Here is a 21,111-nt window from a genome sequence, read left to right as displayed (position 1 = left end):
ATCCCCATAACAGCATATCTTTTAAAGGCCCCCTTTTATGGGAGGTTTTTCATCACACCCTCCATTTAACCTCGGACCCGTCTCTTAACCGAACCTCATAACCTTCAAAACGGACACTGTAAATGAATATCAGGTGCAGGTGGAGCGCTTACTGATGTCCTGCTCCTCCTCCTCCTCCTCCTCCTCCTCCTCCTCCTCCTCCAGGCGTGTGCAGGCTGCTATCATCAGTTATGTCTGGAACAGAGTCTCATACAGACAGAGAGGAGGACTACAGGTTCCTCCACAGCATGCTGATGGAGAAGAAGCTCCACCTGCTCTTTAAGGTGTTTCACCTCCACTTGTTTCCGTTACAGCATCTTATTATTATTTTTTTTAAACTTGTTTAAATAGCAGGTAGGAGGTGGATCATCCTGTGTTTAGTAGCCATGACATCTATTACAAGCCCTGCGTTCAAACTATCACTATTATCAGCTGAACTGTTATAATATTAATAATATCATGTATAATATTGTCTTATATCATCTCATGCATGCAGTTTTACAGATTATGTTTATTTTCTGTGCAAGTACACGAAACCAAAGGAAAAAACAGGGCCAAATTACTTGTATGTGCACTGATTCTTGGCAAATAAAGCTGATTCTGAGTCTGAAATTAGGTTCAGTGCTTAAATAAATCTGTTTATTTGTGTACTTTCCACTTCTCATAGTTTTACTTTTAAATAGATTTACTGCAATGAGTCAAAACATGTATTCTGACATTTCTCCAGTAACATTGGTTGCTTTGATCTTTCTTTGAATCATGTTGTTTTATCATAAACTATTTTGTGGTAGAGGTAGAAGCGGCAGTAATAGCAGCACTGGCCGTATTTGAATTAGTGGTTAAGTGAAGTGACATTTCATGGCAGAGAAAAAACCCCTTCATTGTGATGCTCTCCTGACTTGACAGATCCACGAGCGTCTGAGGCGCTTTGAGAAGCGAAGCCCCATCCCTGTCCAAGAGCGCGCAGCGAGTCTGGCCTCAGATGTGAGTGACTCTCTCCAAACATCTTTTGCAGATAGACACGCCGCCAAGGACGACAGTTTGACAGCAGAGGGAACAGGGAGGATCTTTCACAGTTTTTCAGTTGCTTCCTCTGATATACAGACGACGTTGCTGTCACTCAGACGCACGAGCTGAGCGCACATTCCTTCTTAATGTGTGCTGAATTGTGAGGCGTCATCTCGAGGCTCTCACCTCAGATATTATCGCTCTAAACGCTGTGTTTTACAGCAGATATCATTATGTGTCAGGAGTGCCAGGAGTTAGGTCACCGAGGACAGCGCCGAGCAAAAGGCTGCTAAAATCATTTTGTGTGTAGCCTAATGATTCATGCTGGAGGAATACAATTAATTTCAGATTTAAGATGAAGTGACAGAGAGCACTCCCACTACGACTCAGAATGGCTCGACCATTCTGTGTTCCCCTCAGATGTGCATCATATTTCATATACCAATCCTCTTCATTCCCGTCACCAACCAATCATTCCAATATGTCCACATTTCCTACCTTCTATCTACCATTTTCATCATGTTCCACCTTCATCTCCAGTTTTAAGAATGTACTCTTTACACTTTTCCTCACTACTCGATGCTTCCATCTTTTCTTCTCACATCTCCAAACCACACTCCCCTTCCATTATCTCTACTCTTTCCCCTTTCTCCGCGTCGGTTCTCCTCCTTTCTCCATTTGCTTTCCTTTATTTTCTCTGTTTGCTCTGCATACTGCAATTTCCTGCCATGTTTCCATACCGTCTGTGCACCCCTACCCTCTCTCCTGCTCTCCTCTCTATCTCCCTTCCCTTCACTCCCTTTGCTTCAGATTCGCTTCGACAGCCACTCTCCGCCTGGCTTAAATCATCAGGACCTACTGGAAGGGCCAAACCATGGGTCTGTTTCCCCTCAGAGAGGCTTCTGTTTGCTCACAGTGGAAACTAATGACCTTCATGCATTGTGTCTCTGGAGTGTGCCTCGACATCTTGAAGCAGTAGAAGTCATTACAGTAATATGCTTGACAAGACGGGCGACTGCACACAGTCACACTCCGCCTCTCCACTTGCTGCTGACGGTCAAGGCTGCTCTGCTTTAGCTGTCGCCGCAGCTGCCGTGTAGCCTTGAACATTCGGGAGCTTTTTTTTTTCCGACAGTGGCTAAAAGACACGAAACCAAAACAGGAACACAGACAAATAGTTAACATGAGGGAGAGTCGCAGTGAGGTGAATGGGGCCGTATGAAAGCACAGGAGTAAGGACAGAAGGACAGCACTGATGATGTGTCACTGCACTAGAAGTTTCACTAACCCCTCTGGTCTCTCTTGGCTCGCACAGTGTAGACTAGAGCAAACCTCTCTCGTGCCACGATATAAATGTATGCCTCTAATTATAAAAAATATATCCTGCCTCTCCTTCTCTTTTTCTCTGCTTCCAGTTGGCGGAGGAGCTGATATACCAGGGCTGGAGAGATGAAGTCAAAGAGCTGGTCGCCCTCTTTTCCAAACCCCACTTTAAGGTGAAGAGTGTTTCCTTCCATGGTGATGTGTTCCTGTAGCTTCAGCCAAGGCCTCTGTCCAGTCACATCACACCAGTTCTACCAAAGTAATCCACTACTTTTACAATGAAACCATCCCACATTTTGGGCAATGCCATTGCTGACTTTCTTGCAGAGAAGATTGACACCACTTTCATGCCAGCAATTAGCTTAGCTTAGCTTAGCTTAGCATAAAGACTAGAAATGAGGGGAAGCAACTAGCCTGGCTATCAGGAGTCTCTCTGTAAAAATGCATCTTTTAGCTTAGCATAAAGACTGCAAGTGGAGGGAAACAGTTAGCTTTCCAAAGGTGAAAAATCTTTTCTACACTTCAGGTTTTGTATGAATTGAACAAACTAAATATGAATTAATCATTGAGATTTAGGGGTGATTTTGGTTTTGACAGAGCCAGGCTAAAGTTTCTGTTTTCTTGTGTGTTCATGTGAGTGGTATCACTTTCTCCTCTAATTCTTGGCCAAAAAAAGGGAATAAGCGTTTTCCCAAAATATTGAATAATTCCCTAATCTCTGTAATATTACTGTGTGCACATAAATGTGCCACAGACTAAGCAGGAGAGCAGTTCAGTTCAGTTTATTACTGAAGCATGTCCTGTAATTGCCATTCACACGGACCATTTATGAAGCAAGAATGTAATCCGCTCGGAAGACGTTGTTTTGCTTCCTTGTATTTCAGTGCCCCGATGGATCATTAAAAAATAAAAGGGACCAACTCATGAAGTGTGCAGTTACATGTTCCGTCATTTTTTTCCTCGACATAGCCAACGCTGAAACTGTAATCTGAGAAATTAATTTCCCTGCAGTCACGCTTCATCTGAGCTATTCTGGTGCTATTTAGGCGACTGAACACCGAAGCTTACATGCACATCAAAAGGCTTGTAGTATTCAGTTTCCTACATTTGGCTCTTACATGGGTCACACAAAGCGACAAATTAATCCAACTTGTAAATTATATTTAAATTGATTTCACCTCATCATTCTGCCCGCCGAGAGGTGCTGACATCTATTAACCACACTGGCATTGAAGCTAATCTACTCCCTGGTTATGTTTATTAGTGTTCACTCATGTAGAGGCTCAGACTGCTCATACACACGTTTCCTTATTTCAGATCTGCTGACAGTCATATTTCAGACACACACACACACACACACACACACACACACACACACACACACACAGCGTATGGTTTTCCAGTGAGCTGCAGAAGTCGTGGCTTTTCTTAATGAGGAGCTGAAGCCAGTCAAGAACTAACAGGTTTGTTTAAACAGTCTTAATGACCTGTTTGTTCTTGGCCCCGGCGCAGGAGCTCACACATACTTATGAGAGACTCTGGGTATAATATTCTGTAAATGAATGTTTGTTTTTTGAAAACCTGTCTCTGAAAGTGGCCAGAGACACATTGCTCACGCGTTGGCAGCTTCTGAGCAGAGCAACTGTTGATGGACACGGGGATAACAAGTAGACTAACTGACAGATGGATTGGCTGATTGTTAAAATTAAGTTGATGAGCAGATGTTTCCCCCCCCTCTTCTCATTCTTTCTTATTACAGTAAATTTCCTTTTTTAAATTGTACTTTGTGCAGGCCGGTGAGAGATTAATGTTTATCCAGAATATTGTTTTTCTGCAAACAAACCTGGACTTTTTCACGCTGCCAAAGTTAGCAAAGAATGAACTTGAATGAACTGTCTGGGCATTGATAGTGAGTCATATATCAGTTCTCTGCCTGGAAAAGGAGACGTGTGTGGTGCTTTGGCTGAGCCAGAGCCACTGCAGGCAGAGGCACCGTTAGTTGCATGGGGGGTTGCTTTCAGGTGGCTCGTAGGCTGGCAGTGCAAACCAAACCAAATCTAGCTTTTCATGCTGTCATGGGCAAAATTTATTGTTTTGTGACCAAGAAAGAAAGTGCTGCATTTTGGGCTCTGCAGTGAGACAGTCACCAACCAGTCACCTCTAATTAGCCAGCATGGATTATTTGCATATTTGTACCTTTTAACCTTACAATTACATTTAACCATCTCGAGCTGTACTGCTAAAATTGGGTCAGTGGGTCCTCCATCTAGAAGGGGCGCCATTAAATGAACAGATTTTGCAATGATTACACAAACATTCAATTACAATCCCTAATTTGACAGCAGCTTGACAGCAACAGTTTCCATTTTATTTGGAGTACACTGGCGGCCATTGTCCATACAAAGTGACATATATTAGAGGATGCTGGCCTCGATGCCTCAAATGCCATTTCAAAGTGACGTGCCTGACTGCAGATCAGCGCCTTCACTGCATTTCTGTGTCCTTTCCAGGGTCTCCTGTCCGTCTATGACGCTGTCGCTCACAGAGACTTTGAGCCCACTCTGCCACCAATGCCTGATGACGTACTGGAGGAGGACGAGGACTCGGTCAAAATTGTCAGTCTGGTCAAAACCAAAGAGCCTCTGGTCAGTAAAAAATGTCTTTGCATTTTAAAGGTGGAGTTAAAGGTGAGCGTTGGTGAGAGCCACTGAAGACAGCAGCTGGTTAGCTTAGCTTAGCATAAAGACTGGAAACAGAGGGATGCAGCTAGCCTGGCTCTGATGGGAGGTGTTTAGATTTTCTTTCCCATTTTTTCGAAGCTACTGGAGTTAGATGGATATAATTTATGCTATATTTATTTATGCTAAGCTAAGATGATTAGATATTAGTGTACAGACAAGAGAAAAAAGGGAAAAACACTTGATGACCCAGAAACAGTCTGGCTTGCCTTTACTAACATACAAATGTATTTTCCACTCTACACATTGACACGTTTAAAGTGGCTCTTAAAAAACAAGCACAACTTCGCTTTACTACATGTTACTGCCTGTTTCTGATTTGTTCTACCTGGCCTAGTGCTGCACACAAAACACAAACACAAATGCAAAGTATTCAGGCTAAGACAACCATGTAACAGTGCCACTGCACTTAAACATTTGTAATTTGTCCAGTCACAACATCTGACATACACAGGCAGTTCAAAGCAATAAAAATATCCAAGGGACTTAGCTGAATTTTTCTCTAGTGACTAAATTTATGTCATGTAGTCAAACGGCATGACTGCTAAAGCCGTGCATGCCAAGGTGTAGCAGGACTACAGCCTTAGCAAAGTCAGGAAACATAGAAAACAGAAAAGGTTCCTCCAGCAGCCTGGATCACCTTTGTGTCTGGCCGGCTCCTCACTTTCCTCAACCAGGAATTTACAGAGTCAATTCTTCCACGTCTTTGTTGCCATATATCTGCTGTGACGCACAACATGGTTTCAGCATTGTTGTGTGTGTGTGTGTGTGTGTGTGCATATTTACGTGTGCATGCACTGCAAAGCTATGTCTCTTAAATAAGTGAAAGCTGCATTGAGCATTAAAATGGATTGGGATAATTTCTCTTCTGTTTCTGATGTAAATCAACTTGTTTCAAGGTCTTTAATCATTGCTCATTTTCTTGATACTACCGGAATGGTCTGCCTTATTCCACCTTGTTCCAAGCCATTGTCACTTATTTCTGGAAATTTCCTGGATCAAGCGAAACTGGACTGAAAACCAATCAAAGTACAAAGAGCACATACCTTCGCCAAGGCCGCAAAATCCTCTAAATTTGTTATTTTAATAAAAAGAAAAAGTCCTGAAGTTTTTTGATCTGCATCTGGAATATGATCTCTAAAAATACATATAGTGACCGACAGCAGCGGGGCACGTGGGCCAGATTGTGTTTCCACTCAAGTAGGTCGGGTGGTTCATTAGAAAATAGCAGAAATGTTAAAAAAAAACAAAAAAAAGAATGCACAAAGTTAAGGATCCACATCCCAAACTAAGCGTTTGCTTCTTAACCCGTGGCCTTACTTTCTACCAAATATAATTGAAATCTGTTGACAAGTTTCTGAGATGTCCTGCTCACCAAAAGAGCAACAAACAACTGCCAAAAAACATAAACCCCTCCGCCAGCAGTGAATTTAATCTTATTTATGAAAATATTTAGAAATAATAATTGCTATTTACTTAATGCTGAACCCTTTTTGCAGCGTGTGTATGCTTGTGGTTGAGCTTTTAGGGAGGAATGTGCTGAGGACCAATAATAGAGAACACACTTTTGTATTGATCCCAAAACTAGATTGGAGGGGGACTGACCTTTTTCTGACACGGCCTCTTTGATCGATCCAGCATGTTCCCGTTTTCCAGACAACAGGGTTACACCCGAGCGTGAGCTGATTGTAGTCAACTACATAAGATGCTCTTTCCATTGCGATTTGCTCCACATCAATAACATCTGTTGAAAATGATGCTGATTTGGGTAACCTTTTCCAGCGCTTTGTGTGTTACATGATGGCGGCTGGCTAAATGGTTCCTTCTTCTTACAAATAGCCTCCACTGGAATGAAGTGACTCTAAATAAGCTCGTCTGGCCTCTAATAAAATCAACGTGTTCGTTTCACCGTCCATCTTTTAACCTCTGTGCCTCTGCTCCTCTGTTTGTCCATCATCCTATTCTCAAGGGGGCGACCGTTAAGAGGGATAAATCCTCTGGGGCGATCGTGGTGGCGAGGATCATGAGAGGAGGCGCAGCTGATAAAAGCGGTGAGAGAGATAAACTCTCGGTTATCACAGCTGTGTCCACTCCACACCTCTCCTTTGCCTTTACACTTGGCTGTTGTGATGTTGTGGTGGTGAACGTACACGTTACAGAGAGGAGCATGTGGTACAAATTTTCATATGCTTTGAAGGCCTGATCCATGAAGGAGATGAGCTGAGGGAGGTGAACGGAGTGTCGCTGGAAAACAGGAAGCCAAAGGAAATCCTTCCGCTTCTGGTTAGTCTCACCTCTGATGTTTGGTTTCGCTTCAGTGTCTCCTTGTTGGGTGTTTCTGTCTCCTTCTCTCATCTTTTTTCTGTTTTCAGTGTTGGTTTTGTGTCATAATTTTGTTATTGTCAACGAGAACAAAACCAAACATGTCGCAAATATAGTTTAATTTTCCTAAAAGAGCTCTAGTTTAGCAAACTTTACTCAAACAGGAGTTTTTTGGGACTATTTCCTGCTGCGGATTAATCCTTTCATGCATGAATTATGATGACCTCAGTCAGGAGAAGTGTTTTTATTCATCTTTAGGCTGAAAAACAAGGTTTGAACTTTATTTTTCCAACCCATATTTTATAAAGATATATTTACATGTCCAGTAGTTGAAATACAGCTACTGATGCATGATGTACACTTCAGTGGACATGTGATTAATCATAATTTCCTCCCAATATAAAATAAATACTTGGAAAATTTAGCAACTGCATGACTCCGTAGATGTTACTTGATGTCACCATATTTTTCTTACCTGCAAGAGTTTCTTTTTATAGAAGAAAAAAAAGAGCAACTCTGTGTTACTGGCTGTCTGTCGGCCATCTTGGCTTCCCACTGGGCAGCAGTCAGTGTATGAGATGATGCAGTAGCTTCACTGTAGTGGCTGATGTGCAGCTACGCCATCAAAACTCATGCATATACAAGAAAACAGCTTTTGAATAGCTGCACACTGTAGTGACCTCTATGCATGAGAGGGTTAATCCACACTTTGCGCTCTATGAGTATTTATGTGTATGTTTGTATTTTGAATTGATTAGAAAATAAACTACAGTGCCCATGTTCAAGATGATGAAAGAACATCTCACTATGGCTGCACAACAAGGAGTTATAGCAGATTATTACTCATCTTTTGTTTTGTTTTGTTTTATTTTATCAGACCTGTTGACAGTAATAAAACCATAGAACATCACTCACCATAGCATAGAGGGTGAACAAACAGTCTCTTCTCACGCTGTGTGTTTACACTTTTTGTACAAATAAGGTCAACATGGTAATTACTGAATTTATAGGCGCTGGAAATCTGATTGTGTGACCTTTGGACAGAACCAAGCCAGACTGCTCCACAGCCTCCAGCCTTTATGTTAACGCAGCACTTGGTAGGTTGTTTTCATTCAGGTTCTCTGGATTCTTGCAAATGACGTTATGATAACTTGGAGGGACCAAAGGGAGCTGACAGTTTCAGGAAATATGACACTGTAGCTTCGTATTTACCATACAGACACAAGAGTGGTATCGATCTTGTGTGTCTGACGCTCAGCGTGCACTGAGAGCGTTTCCCAAAAGACCAAACCATGTCTCTGTTCTTGTGCAGGCTCATTCTCGGGGGGAAGTTACATTCAAAATCGTTCCTGCCTTCTTCAAGGAGGAAACGCCATCACATAAGAAGAAGGTAAAAGTTAATACTGACTCGGCCATACGTAGTCTGTGCTGTGTGTTTGTGGCGTTAGTTTGCTGTATGTGGCTGCGATGGGAAAGCTGCCCACCTGCTTTCAGTAAAAAGAGATGAAATCAGTGGTGTCCTGTGTGTGTTTGGTTAAATTTTGTGTTTTTGCCACAGTGCTGTCACTACAGCAGCGTGTTGTCAAGAAGTAAATTCAGATCAGACAGTCAAGGATAGGACACCCTCTAACTTTACTAAAGCTCTTTTAGCATTTAAACACTTGATTCTTCGTTTTGAGCCGCACGAACTCAATTAAACATTAACAATGAATCTATACACCTTATGTGGAAAATGTCAAGCTCCACAATCTCCCTCTTTGTTTGGGGAGAACTCTGGGCCCGCTACCACCGCGTACATGGAGTGGATATCCAAGCTGGAAACTGTTAAGAGTAGGGAGCATTTGTAAAGGATTAAGACAAATTATTTTCTATGATCATGGTCATTTCTCAAAAATGACACCAACATATGTGAGAAAGCACCAGACAAAGATGTTGCGTCCGTGCCAGGATACAGAGGAAGTTCACGATGCTGCAGTAGGAACAGTGAAGAATGAATAAACAGATCAGATATAACGTGTAGTTTGCTTCGTCGCCTGCACGTCTGTTTATTCATTCGAACGCCGGATGATTTTTCTTTCTTCAGCTGTTCTTGCGGGCCCTTTTCGACTACGAGCCTACCGAGGATCCCACTGTGCCGTGTAAGGATGCGGCGTTGGCCTTTAACAGGGGCGACGTCCTGCAGATTGTCAGCATGGAGGACGACACCTGGTGGCAGGCCTGTCACCTCGGGGTCAGCAACACTCGGGCAGGGCTCATCCCCTCGCAGCAGCTCCATGAAAGGTGGCCATTTTTCTTTTCAGCCAACGTGTCCGCTCACTTGAGAACACGCTGTCATTTAATATCTATGAGGCTTTTTTTGTTTTGCTCTCCAGGAGGACTGCACTGCAGAGACCTAAAGCCTTGTTCAGACCTCGGCGAGGCAAACCACCAGGTGATGAGCCGCCGTTTGTCCATAAAACCGCAACACCTGAAAGGAGTAAAACCTTTCCACTTTCCAATAAACATATTAGAGCTGCTTTAGTGCTGAGCTGAGAGGTGACAGGTCATGTCTGAAGATCACGATGAAGGTCAGTTTCATGGGTGAGCTCTGCTGTCCTCCTGTTGTACTCACTACTTCTGTGTTTTTTTTTTTTCTCCACATGCTCCGCAGATGAGGGGGAAGGTACTGTCCGTTTGAATTTGCTTTTGAAAGCTTACCTTCAGCATAATTTACATGATATAATACACATGTATATTTTAGGTTTTGGTTTGGGGTTTTTAAAGATTTAAAGAGGTGTATTTTCCAAAAATAATAATCATGTAATGCACCCTGCACCACATTTCCAAAATGGAGAGGACTCTGTTAAATGTTCCTCTGTTGCGACCAAGCAGGTTTAAAGTATCTGGCGTTCTGTGATGTGCTAGTTTCTCACTAACAATCACTTTGTAAGAGTAAGGTAGTTATTAATATTTCTGGATTGTGGATATAATTTCTAAATAAAACTATTATTAGAATTTCCAAAGCAAAATATTAGGACATTTGGGTCAGGACATATGCTAATACTTTGGGTATGAAATTTCAGAGCAAAGCACGTCATCCCCTTGTGGTTAGCGTCCACCATTTTCTTCACTCTTTCCTCTTCTCTCTTCCTGTTTTTCCAGTCACCGAGGATGTAGACTACAGAGCTATAACAGGGATCCACATTGGTGAGATGTTTGACTTTTTCCACTCAAATTCCACTGCTACTGGAATCAGGGACCAGTGTGATACAAGACAAGACAACTAAATTGGACACTACAGCTCAAAAAACACATATACTGACTATATATGCAATATATATATGTGTGTGTGTGTGTGTGTGTGTGTGTGTGTGTGTGTGTGTATTGGACTTAGCAATGAAAATAGATGGAGAAAAACCAGCAACACGAGGAGACCCTGGTTATATTTACAGTACAAACCAGTTCATATGATGATGTAGTTTTGTGGTTTGGAGATTTGTGGACGAGGTCTGGAACAGCGAATGTGGTTTTAGCCTTCCCATTTATCCCATTTGTCTTGATCTCATGGATTGGACATGATGTGTGTGCATATGAGCAGTGCAGGATGTTCATATGGGGGCCTGCGCTGGGCTGATTGTAAAAAGGCTCCTTGCGTCGGTAGAAGGCGAGGTAATTACAGATGTGGCATTATATCAGTTCTTCAGAGTCATGTGCATTTAATAATAAGTGCATTTCATCTTATCTGAGGCCAGCTTCCACCTGAGGACGTGGTCCAGACTCTGTTTCCTGTTTGTCTGGCATGTTAACCCTTATTGATGCTGCACGACCAAATGACTTCATGCAGACTAATCAGAGGAAGGTGAAAGAGAAGGGATACAGTGGAGCTCACAGCGTTAGATACCTGAGGAGAGGCTCGCTGAAGAAGGTGCTGAGAACTCACTCCTGGTTGTCTATTAAATACTCGTGTGACATTTTGAGAATGACCTTGTATATGTAGCTAAAGCCATTAGCCGATTAGCTTAGTTTACCATAAAGACTGCAAGCAGAGGAAACACACGACCCCCATAAACCCAACCTGTCCTCAGTTTTTATGCTAAGCTAAGCTAACTCAGACTTTGTGAGATACATAAAAACCAAGTTGTGATCATGTTTGTTTAGTTATCTCCTTATTAGCACAATATTAGCTAACTCCTTCCAACCACTCTCACGTCTGTCCGTCTGTCTGCTAATAGCTGCAGCATCAGCAGCAGGGATGGAGGTTTGTGTTTGGATATCATTTCCTCCCCAAAAATAATAAAATCCCTCTCATAGCTTTGACCAACCGAGAAGTTCTGTCTCTCAGAAATATGTAAACGTTGCTCTAACTTCTGTTTCCTCGTGACGATAGCAGATATTAGAATTTTATATATTTTTCGTCTAAATCTCGGCACCAAAGCGAAGTGAGTGAGTGAGTGAGTGCATTCGCCAAAATGTCTGTCAGAGCGATGTTTTTTTTTATTTGAATGGTGAGATCGGATTATTCAGCACCACTTAAGTGCTCTAAATGGTCTCAGTGTATTTGCGGAGGACTACGAAGCTTCATGCTGAGATCATAACTATAATCTCCACATTTTCTATATGTTCCATGCCGTCGCTCTCTCCTCAGTCTTATCTGTCCTCTCACCCTGACTTCATTCTGTCCGGCAAAGCAGAAATATCTTGAAGCTTCTCCAAAAGAGAACGAAGGTTTTACGGCTGAGAGCATTTTTTCTGTAACAGATGAGAATTTCACTGCCAGAATTACTCAAGACCGACAATTACATATTGTTTTCCTCTAGACATTATTTCATTCTAGGAAATAAGATTTCTCTTTTGCTGTATAACATTGATTTTATACAGTATGTATTACCCGTTCACATTTCTGAGTGAAATCATTAGTTTAAATCCCATGTAAACAAAAGTTTGAAATCTCTACTCACAGTGCCATGTTTCTTGGAATGAAGCCCGGAGAGGAAATGGACAGATATGCTTACAAAGTGAAATTACAGCTGACGTCAAAGAAAACCTGGCACCATCACTTAGCACCAGTTAACATCATGAAAGAGAGCGAGCCTGCCAAGCCGGGCCAGACCACAGTCGCATGGCAGACGCTGGCTGTCAGACGGCCCACAAGCGATGCATGACAGACTGAGTAGTCGTCTCCTGACTGAGATTTGTGCTGTTCGGGGCAGTGTTTGACACCAGCGTGTTCTGGGTGGCGGTGTTGATGGTTTTTGGACGGTGTTGTACTTCTTCTGTTCCGCCTCCTACTTCTACTCTCGCCTCCATCATGAGTCTTGTCGTCACCTGGATGTTTTTTATGCATTTTAATAACAATGATTAAAGTGGTCGTGTTCTTTTAATGCACTTTTAAATCGAGCGATGTCCAACTGATAGTTTTCAGCTTTATACTTTCGTTTTGGTAACCAAGTAGAATAATGAGCTGAGCTTCTATTGTGACTGTATAGTTGTGTGTCACAACTTTACAACAGCCAACAGCTTGTTTTAAGGTTGTGAATACGGGGCTAATAATAATAATAATAATACATTTTATTTATAATGCACTTTATATTTGACGGTACAGATCTCAAAGTGCTACAGTTAAAACCGTAACAACGGCTGTGCACATTTCTCTGTGGATTGAGTGTTTCCCTGTATTTACACAGCACCTAGGCCTGAAATCTCTCTTTCCATAATATGGGAGCTTTGAATTAATGGCGAATAATGTGATGAATTACATCTTTAAAAAGTCAAACCTTATTAACCTTACAGAGTTATTAATGTGATAAAGGTAAAGATGCTCCTTTATTCATCCCCCAAAGGGGAAATTCACATATACACAACAGCTACATCAGAAATATAACAGTTTTCAATTCCAGTGAAAAGAAAAAGAAATAAAAAATAAAATACAAATACACAAAATATAATGCAAATGTTTGTAAGGTATCTCAAAACATTTGGTTGTAATGAAGCTACACAACATGAGAATGGACCGATCAGACAGATATGGCCTGATTTTGGCCTCCTTGCGTCTTTAAATGTGTTTTTAAAGCTGCACTGATCAATATTCTTATATTAACAACGGATCAAATGATTATGGCGACTGCGTGAGGGGTCGCTCGTTGTGATGAACCACACAGTGAATTATCACCTGACTCTGCTGCAGCTCTACAAACATTTTAGCCTCTTTCAGCTCGTTGTTTTGGTTTGACGGCCCACAACTTTACGGTTTTCAGCCACAGCGAGCAAAACAGCTCTAAAGACTCTGGACTGAACTCCAGATTGACTCCAGATGAATGCTAATGTTGCTCTGTATCTGCTGGATGTGAAACCTGGTAGGGCATTGTTTCCCACCACATCAACTTTATCAGCCAATGATGTGCCAGACGGAAAAAAATCAGTCAGTGAGGGTTCAAGACTGTCAAAATGAGGATATCCTCCTGCTAGAGTTTAAGTAGTACACCTGGCAGGTCTAAGGCCCCCCTCTCTCTCTCTCTCTCTCCTCCAGCTGGGTTAAGAAGGAGTTTCCGACTCGGGAGAAAGAGCAGTTTGGCCAGAGAAGCAGCTCGGTCCAGGAGGTGGAGCACAGGGGTGCACAGCTCGGTTCTTGCCCCCTCCTACGTTGAAGTGATCCCACACCGCAGAGACCCCGAGGGCAGACGCCGTCTAGTCGTTCTGGTCGGTATGTATGAACAGTAAAGAAAAGTTCCCGTCATCTGCAGGACGTTTGTTTCTAAAGCACAACGCCAAAAGCTGGTGAAATAGATCCCTATGAGTGACCGGTGTGATATACTGTATGCATAACATGTATGTTGCATTACTGTACACAAAGCTTAAAACATGGTAGTTACCGTGGTGATTCATACACTGTTGCCCATTGTGGTCAGCTGTGCTCTGTTTTATATTATCCCACTGAGAAAAAAAAAAACAGCCTGATCCTCGACTAAAAGGACAATATTATCGAAGCAGTTGTTGATCAAAAGAAAAAGTAATGCATTGATGAAGATTTATGTTCCTGCTCTTGAGTGCAAGAACAATCCTTCCCCATCAGAAGCACGTAAACACTGTCAGAAGCCTCCAAGTCAGAATATATTGTGTTCTCTTAAGTTACCAAGTGGCCCACCCCAGACTCATTTCTCTGCCAATCGCACAGGCCTGCTCTATGTATTTTTGAGCTGTATCTCTCCGCGGGGAATTTTACATCGAGCCCCGCTTGAAGGTCTTTTTAATGTCATAACACGATACAACTGTAGGTCATCTGTGACCTGAGCGGGAAGGGAAGAGAGGAGAAGAAGTGGAGAGGAGGGAGAAAACTGTGAGACAAAAAAAGTGGACGGCGGAGAGGAGAGCAACACGTTGAAGGGAAGAGGTGCAAAAACAAAACCAGATAGAGGGAAGATAAATGATAGATGAATGGAGAGAAAGGGATGAGTGGATTGTGAATAAGATCCCTCATAATGTCAGCCAAGTGCTCCATCATCAAACTAGAACAGTTAAGACAGCTTGGATTTAGATTTAGACTTCTTTAATTGAGTTGGAGCTTACCCCAACTCTGGATTACGTTTTACTGTCTGCTGTGAAGGCTCTTCATTGACCGGAGGTCATCATTAAGAATATATAGCTTACTGGCAATGAGAGTTATGGACGAGAAAACCAAAACCTGGATCGCTAAAACAGGACCAGCTGGATAATGTTTGACCAGGTTGGAAATCTATCCTTTTCTGTTTGCATTGCATTCGCTTTTTGAGTGAAACAATAGACAGTTGTGCCCCAGGAAAGTTGGTGCAAGTGACTGCCAGCCACTTTAAGCCCTACAGATCGTGTAACTCTTGAAAAAAAAAAAAAAAAAAAAAAGGTCAGAAGAAAGTATTCACCGGCCTGCTGATGCCCCTCTCCGGTTCTGTGGAGCAGCTGTGAAAGGCATCAGCAGTGTAAGAGTAGAGAGTCTATAAACTCGATATTTTGTAATGTATCGAGCTCATGCAAAGCTGTGATGGAAAAGGCAGGTATGTCAGGAATCCTACTTTCAGACAGCGCTCCATTAGAGGCTGATGCAATCTGGGGCTGCAGAAATCTGCTTCTGAAGAAAATCCCAGATGCTGCAGTACGTGTGTGTGTGTGTGTGTGTGTGTGTGTGTGTGCTTCATCCTGTGCATCCTACACTATAATGACACCGATACTGTGTGGCTTTGCAGATGTCACATTTAGATGTGATGCTATGGATTTTCCAGAGGGTATAGGAGCATTAAACATCCAATAGGGCGTCACAGAGAGAGAGAGAAGGAGCGAGGCTGGTTGGAGAATCGCTTTCAGACTGAAATCAGTATGAAATCAGAGCTCTGTCTGTCTGACTCTCCCTCGCTAACCTTCTCCTCCTCTGATGATAAAGACAGATGTGTCACCAGATCACTAAGCCCATTTGATGTTGGACTTGTCGTGAGGAAAACATTAGTACACAGTGATATTGGGAATGAAAACCACCAGAACAAAGTGTTTTGATCTTTGTCTTGAGGGCCCAGCGGCGTTGGCGTTAATGAACTGAAGAAGAGGCTCCTGATATCCGACCCTGACCACTATGGCGTCACTGTGCCACGTAAGACAGACATCTACAACGGTCACCTCTACCTCCTGCGTACACTGAGCTTTCTCAAGCATTTTAACGGTGTCTTCAAGGCCCATCCGGTTCTCTTCCAGACACCACGCGTGAGAAGAGACGGCAGGAGATGGAGGGCGTGGATTATCATTTTGTGTCGATCCACACGTTTGAAGAGGACGTTCTCAATCACAGGTGTCGCTCCGGAGCTTCCCTTTCCCATGCTGTTAAAAATAGTCCCACTTGTCTTTTGTTCCATCACTCTTCCTCTCTGTTTTCACAAAGGGGGGGGGGAGTCCAGTATCCCTACTGCTGTTTGGTTACCATTTTCTACTGTCTTACTGTCCTTCCTGTCTGTTTCTGACCCGATTCTTCCTGCCTTTTTAGGTTTATAGAATATGGGATGCACAGAGGACACTACTATGGAACAAGTCTCGACTCTGTGAGCAGAGTGATGGCTGAGGGCAAGGTGTGCCTCCTGGATGTGCATCCGACTGTAAGTATCGTGACCCCAGACGCCAGATTTCTGTGACGCCAGAGTAATTCACAACAATAATGTGAACAAAATATGTTCATGTTGACAAGTGCCTGTTCAGAATACTTGTAGTTTTTCATCATTTGACATATTGCTGATGTCTGAATAATAAAAAAGGAAGTTTCCAAGGGCCCCTGTGTCACCACTACAGGATTTAGCTCCTGGCAGTGGTGCTTCCCGCTTGGCTATCGAACACAATTGGCAGTGATCTGATGCTACTGATGTGTTGGGGTAGCTGCGCAGGGGAGGGATGGCGCGAAACCTCTGCATGTGTTACGTCCCGCCAGTTAAGGTCCCTGCTAACAAGCGGGGAACGGTCCAGTCTTCACTCCCCTCAGATCAACAGTGGTAATTAGCAGTTACAAGTACTTTGGTACATGACGACAGTCCAAAATTGTGGAGAAAGGAGATTTAAAGGTGAGAAAAGAGAGAAAGAAAAATAAAAAGAAAGGAAAAGTTAAAATGAGATTTCTATTTTAGACTGTAGGCTGTTATTCTGTTTTGTTTGAACATCATTTGTATATCCTGGAAAGTAATCCCTCATGGTTCAAGACTGCTATTTAAATGTTACCAGTCCTCTGTGATATTCAGTCACAAGATTATTCAACATTTAGTGAAGGAGCTCTTGCAGGTTTTCACATCGTGTGTGGACCTCAAGAGGGAACACTTAATATTTTCTGTTTTGGTTGACTGTCTGAAAACTGGGCAAATAAATGGACTGGACTTTTCCACCACTACATTCACATTCAGCCATTCACCCAGTTTGTACCATAAATATTTAATCCTGCCTTCCAATAATCCCCTTCCTCTCTGTCTTCATCGCTGCAGAAAATAAAGCATGTGTACACCCCTGAGTACAAACCGTACGTGGTGTTTGTGAAGCCCCCGCGCATAGAGGAGCTACGCCTCACCAGACGGAGAGCTAAATTCATCTGCAATGACGACGACAAGAGCTCAGTCAGGATCTTTTCAGTAAGGGAGGCTATAACATAAACACACCAGCCACATGTGTGAAGACAGGTGCTTGTTCCATGTCCTGTAACATGCAGGGCGGCGTGGGGTCAAACCCCCCCCCCACAGACGCACTCGCACCTCTACCGCCTTACTCGTGCACACACCTTTCGCCTTACACATGGCTGACCCTGCGGTTTTAAGAGACAGGGGGAGTTACAAGGCTGCATGGTGGGTGGCATCTTGTTACCTAACTGACACACAGGTGAGTCTATTTGGTCCAGAAGAGGAAACATGAAGGGTTGAAAGAATGGAAACCCATATTTTATGTCACTCTGGTAGGTTTGTGTGTCTCAAAACAAGAGCATGCACGTTCGATATTAGATCTGTTTTACACATGACAAAAAGATGCCAGGTCACTTTCATAATCCCCATCTGGCTTCTCACATTCATTGTTTGACCCCGACTGCCCACGCTGCCCTTATTAAAGCCGCAGGGTCACACACCTGTGTTGCAGCATGGCTGGAGTTTGCCCAGTGCCAAGCACCACAGCCGTAGAAAGTTCAGGCGTAGTTTACGGGGCCGTGCTCTCAACTCGGACTGCAGCTGCTGTGAAAAGGCCTCTTATCCTTTACTCTCAGCATGTAACGACGTGCTACGCCTCTGTTTCCATGTCCTGCTACGTCACAGTGTGTGCAGATTATTGTAAAACAGCATCTCGGAGGATGTTTTTTGTCGCCGTATGGTCGGGCTGTAGCTGGCCCCTTAGCATTCCATCAGCAGCGTTTGTCAGATTACAGATGAAATCCTCATTAATCATCAATTGTCGTCGTTTTTTAAGTGCTCTCCTTTCATGTGCAGCTTCTTTTCATCTTTTGCATGATGCCTAATCAAAGGACACACCAATCAAACTATGAAAAGAGGTACATTTACTTCACTGTACTTACCAAAGTGGGGTTTTTTTTGTCACAGGAGGAGGACTTTGAGGACATGATTGACTTGGCTGAAACCATGGAGAGGCAGTGCGGTCACTTGTTTGACAAGGTGATTGTAAACGGGGATATCGTCGTGGCATTCAGAGAGCTGAAGGCGGACCTCAAGAGGGTGGAGGAGGCAGAAGTCCAGTGGATCCCCGCAGAGTGGATTTGCTCCTCGCCAACCAAAGCGCAGAGAAGTTGTGGCCATTTGAGCAACTGGATTTAAAGAAGAAAAGAACAAAAACATGAGTTAACTGTGTATAAAGTTTGAGGAGAAAGTTAAAGTTTGAATTTTTATCATATTTTAAATGTTTTTCCGTTTGTAAACTAGTCCTGGGATTACCACGGTTTTCCATACTGTCCCTTAGTGCGTGTGTGTCTAATTAGGCAAACAGAATCCATCTCCTCTCTCTCTCTCCCGCCGTCTGTCTCAGAGCCAGTTTTTCTGTTGGCATTTGGCTGAAATAACGCCGGCTCGCAGGACGGAGGAGAAGAAGAAGAAGAAGAAGAAGGGGGGAAAAAAAAAAAGGAAACCCTCCAGAGCTTGTGGCTGAGAGTAATCCTTCCCTGCCAAGTCGCAAACATCAGCATGTAATTATTCTGACAGCTGCTGCACTTCAATTAACTGTAATACACACCAGAGAAATATTATTAGTAGCAGTGAGACATTTAGTGGACGGCATGCGGTACAAAACAGGGATACAAACAAGATAACAGACAAGTAGATGAAGAAGAAGGAAGACATGTTTTATGGCTGTTAGTTTCCAAGTTGTGTCCATACTGGAGAGGAGGACTACAGGTGCTTTAACTTGAATATGTGTAAGCACCCTACGATGAAACTCTACTCCATTATGGACCGTTAATTGTGAGCAGGTCTTTTTTTATACAAAAAAAACATATTAAGACAATTAGAGATAATTGGCAGAACCTCTCCATTAGTGCCACACCATTAACAAATACTCATATTTTAGCATCACAGCTGCAGAGTCTACCCTTCACACAAGCCGCTCCACCTAATTCTTTTTCACGGCCGCATTCCTCTACGTTCGCGGCGTTTTCCCTCCTCTTTTTGGATGCTGTGCTCAATTGGGTGCGACGGAGTGTTAATGTGTCTATCATGTCGTGTTTGGGAGGAAGAGGGAGCAGCATGATGTGGGGAGACACTAATGGCTTTCAAGGGACTTGGGCCTTCGCAGACACACGGAGAGAGAAAGTTACGAGCGCACATAAAAACTTACTGTAAAAGCACGGCGAGGCTCTACATGAGGGTGGATTAGGCTGCGGGGATTAAGAGCGTGCCATTTTGTGCTGTGCATTTGTTTCACTCTGGCAGGCTGATTGTCAGGGCACACAAAGCAGACAGTGGCACGAATGAACAAGAGGAGATGCACTCATCGGCGTGCCTTCACGTCTCCTGGTCACCAAAACACACACACACACACACACACACACACACACACCAGACTGTGCAGGGCAGCAGTCGCTCCTCTGCGTGGCCCGTAGCCCGACCTCAGCCAAAGCGTGGCAGTGTAATTTCATCACACCGCTGAGGATCTGCAGGCACCCTCTGAGATCATAACGATGCCATTTAAGACACCGCAGCGATCCAATGAAAACCCACCGTTTTATGTTCACTGCAGCTCCCACTTCAAACATTACACAGAAGTATGATGTCAATTGGTCGCGGATAATTTGGCTCAATCATGTAACTGTCTGTTCGAAGTATGTAAAAATAAACACGACTTGTGTTAAACAGTATCTTCATCTTTGCGTGCGATATTCTTACGTTTTAAACAACCAACACTGAAAAGCACATGCTAAAAAGTATAAGGGAGTTCATTCTACAAACCTGTAGCGGGAAGGGGAGACGGTTCTTTGGACTCACGTTGACACGTTAAAGCCAAAATGTTCATTTTACAAATAAAATGTTGAATTCTTAGGCAATAAAATGCACCAATGCTCGGTTTAATAGGCTCGAGGGGTTTTGTTGGTGGAGCCTTACTTGGTCTGGTATGACCAGTGAGTCATGGAGGCTAATGCTAATTAATGCTATCAAACTTACAATATTACGGTGGAACGAACATTACTGACTCAGCTCATTGGCTTTATGACTATGTGACATGCTAACACACAGTTAAACCTTCAGCTGTTACTCAACCAGTCCAATAATCCAGATCATGTTTCCATCCCATCCTGCTGTTGTTCCTTTATAATTATTGTATTAATTGTGTATATAATGTTTCTATTTCATTTTCTCTTTCTCTAACTGTGCGTCATGTCTGTGCTTTGAGCTGCAATAACACTTTCTGTTATCTTTTTATCTTTTAAGTTTATGGTGAGCTACTTATTTATCTAGCAGACGTGAATCAACATTAGCAGATAAGTCTAGCGCTCTCCTTTTAGCTCCGTTTTGGTCTCCACCAACTCCTGGGACAAATATCTGTTTCTTGATGCTAAATATTCAACTATGTTCACCAGCCAGTCTGTTAGCAGTTTGGTGCTGGATAGGTAGACAGGTAGTCGGGTTATCAGACACTTGGTGAGTGAAAGTGAACCAAAACTGTATGTTTGCAGGCCGTCAAACAAAAACACTGAGATGCAGGGCGCTAAAACGGAGGAGGTTTAACT

At 43.1% G+C, this 21,111-nt stretch overlaps 1 protein-coding gene across 1 annotated transcript; it reads left to right on the top strand.

The window, feature by feature from the left end:
• The first annotated feature begins 230 nt into the window (after nt 1–230).
• On the top strand, nt 231–18,709 carry LOC139214498 (MAGUK p55 subfamily member 7-like). Its single transcript, XM_070845369.1, has 16 exons — nt 231–323; nt 946–1,023; nt 2,463–2,543; nt 4,881–5,015; nt 7,078–7,159; nt 7,306–7,391; nt 8,743–8,820; nt 9,514–9,710; nt 9,803–9,861; nt 10,572–10,616; nt 13,936–14,109; nt 15,940–16,020; nt 16,122–16,215; nt 16,408–16,516; nt 17,384–17,527; nt 18,479–18,709. The coding sequence occupies exons 1-16, from the start codon at nt 231–233 to the stop codon at nt 18,707–18,709; spliced, it is 1,767 nt and encodes a 588-aa protein (XP_070701470.1).
• Nucleotides 18,710–21,111: the final 2,402 nt, after the last annotated feature.

The sequence above is a fragment of the Pempheris klunzingeri genome, chromosome 15, assembly GCF_042242105.1.
Source record: "Pempheris klunzingeri isolate RE-2024b chromosome 15, fPemKlu1.hap1, whole genome shotgun sequence".
Classification (NCBI taxonomy): Eukaryota; Metazoa; Chordata; class Actinopteri; order Acropomatiformes; family Pempheridae; genus Pempheris; species Pempheris klunzingeri.
Note: the sequence above shows the minus strand (reverse complement) of the source record. Positions and strands in the feature narration are given on the sequence as shown.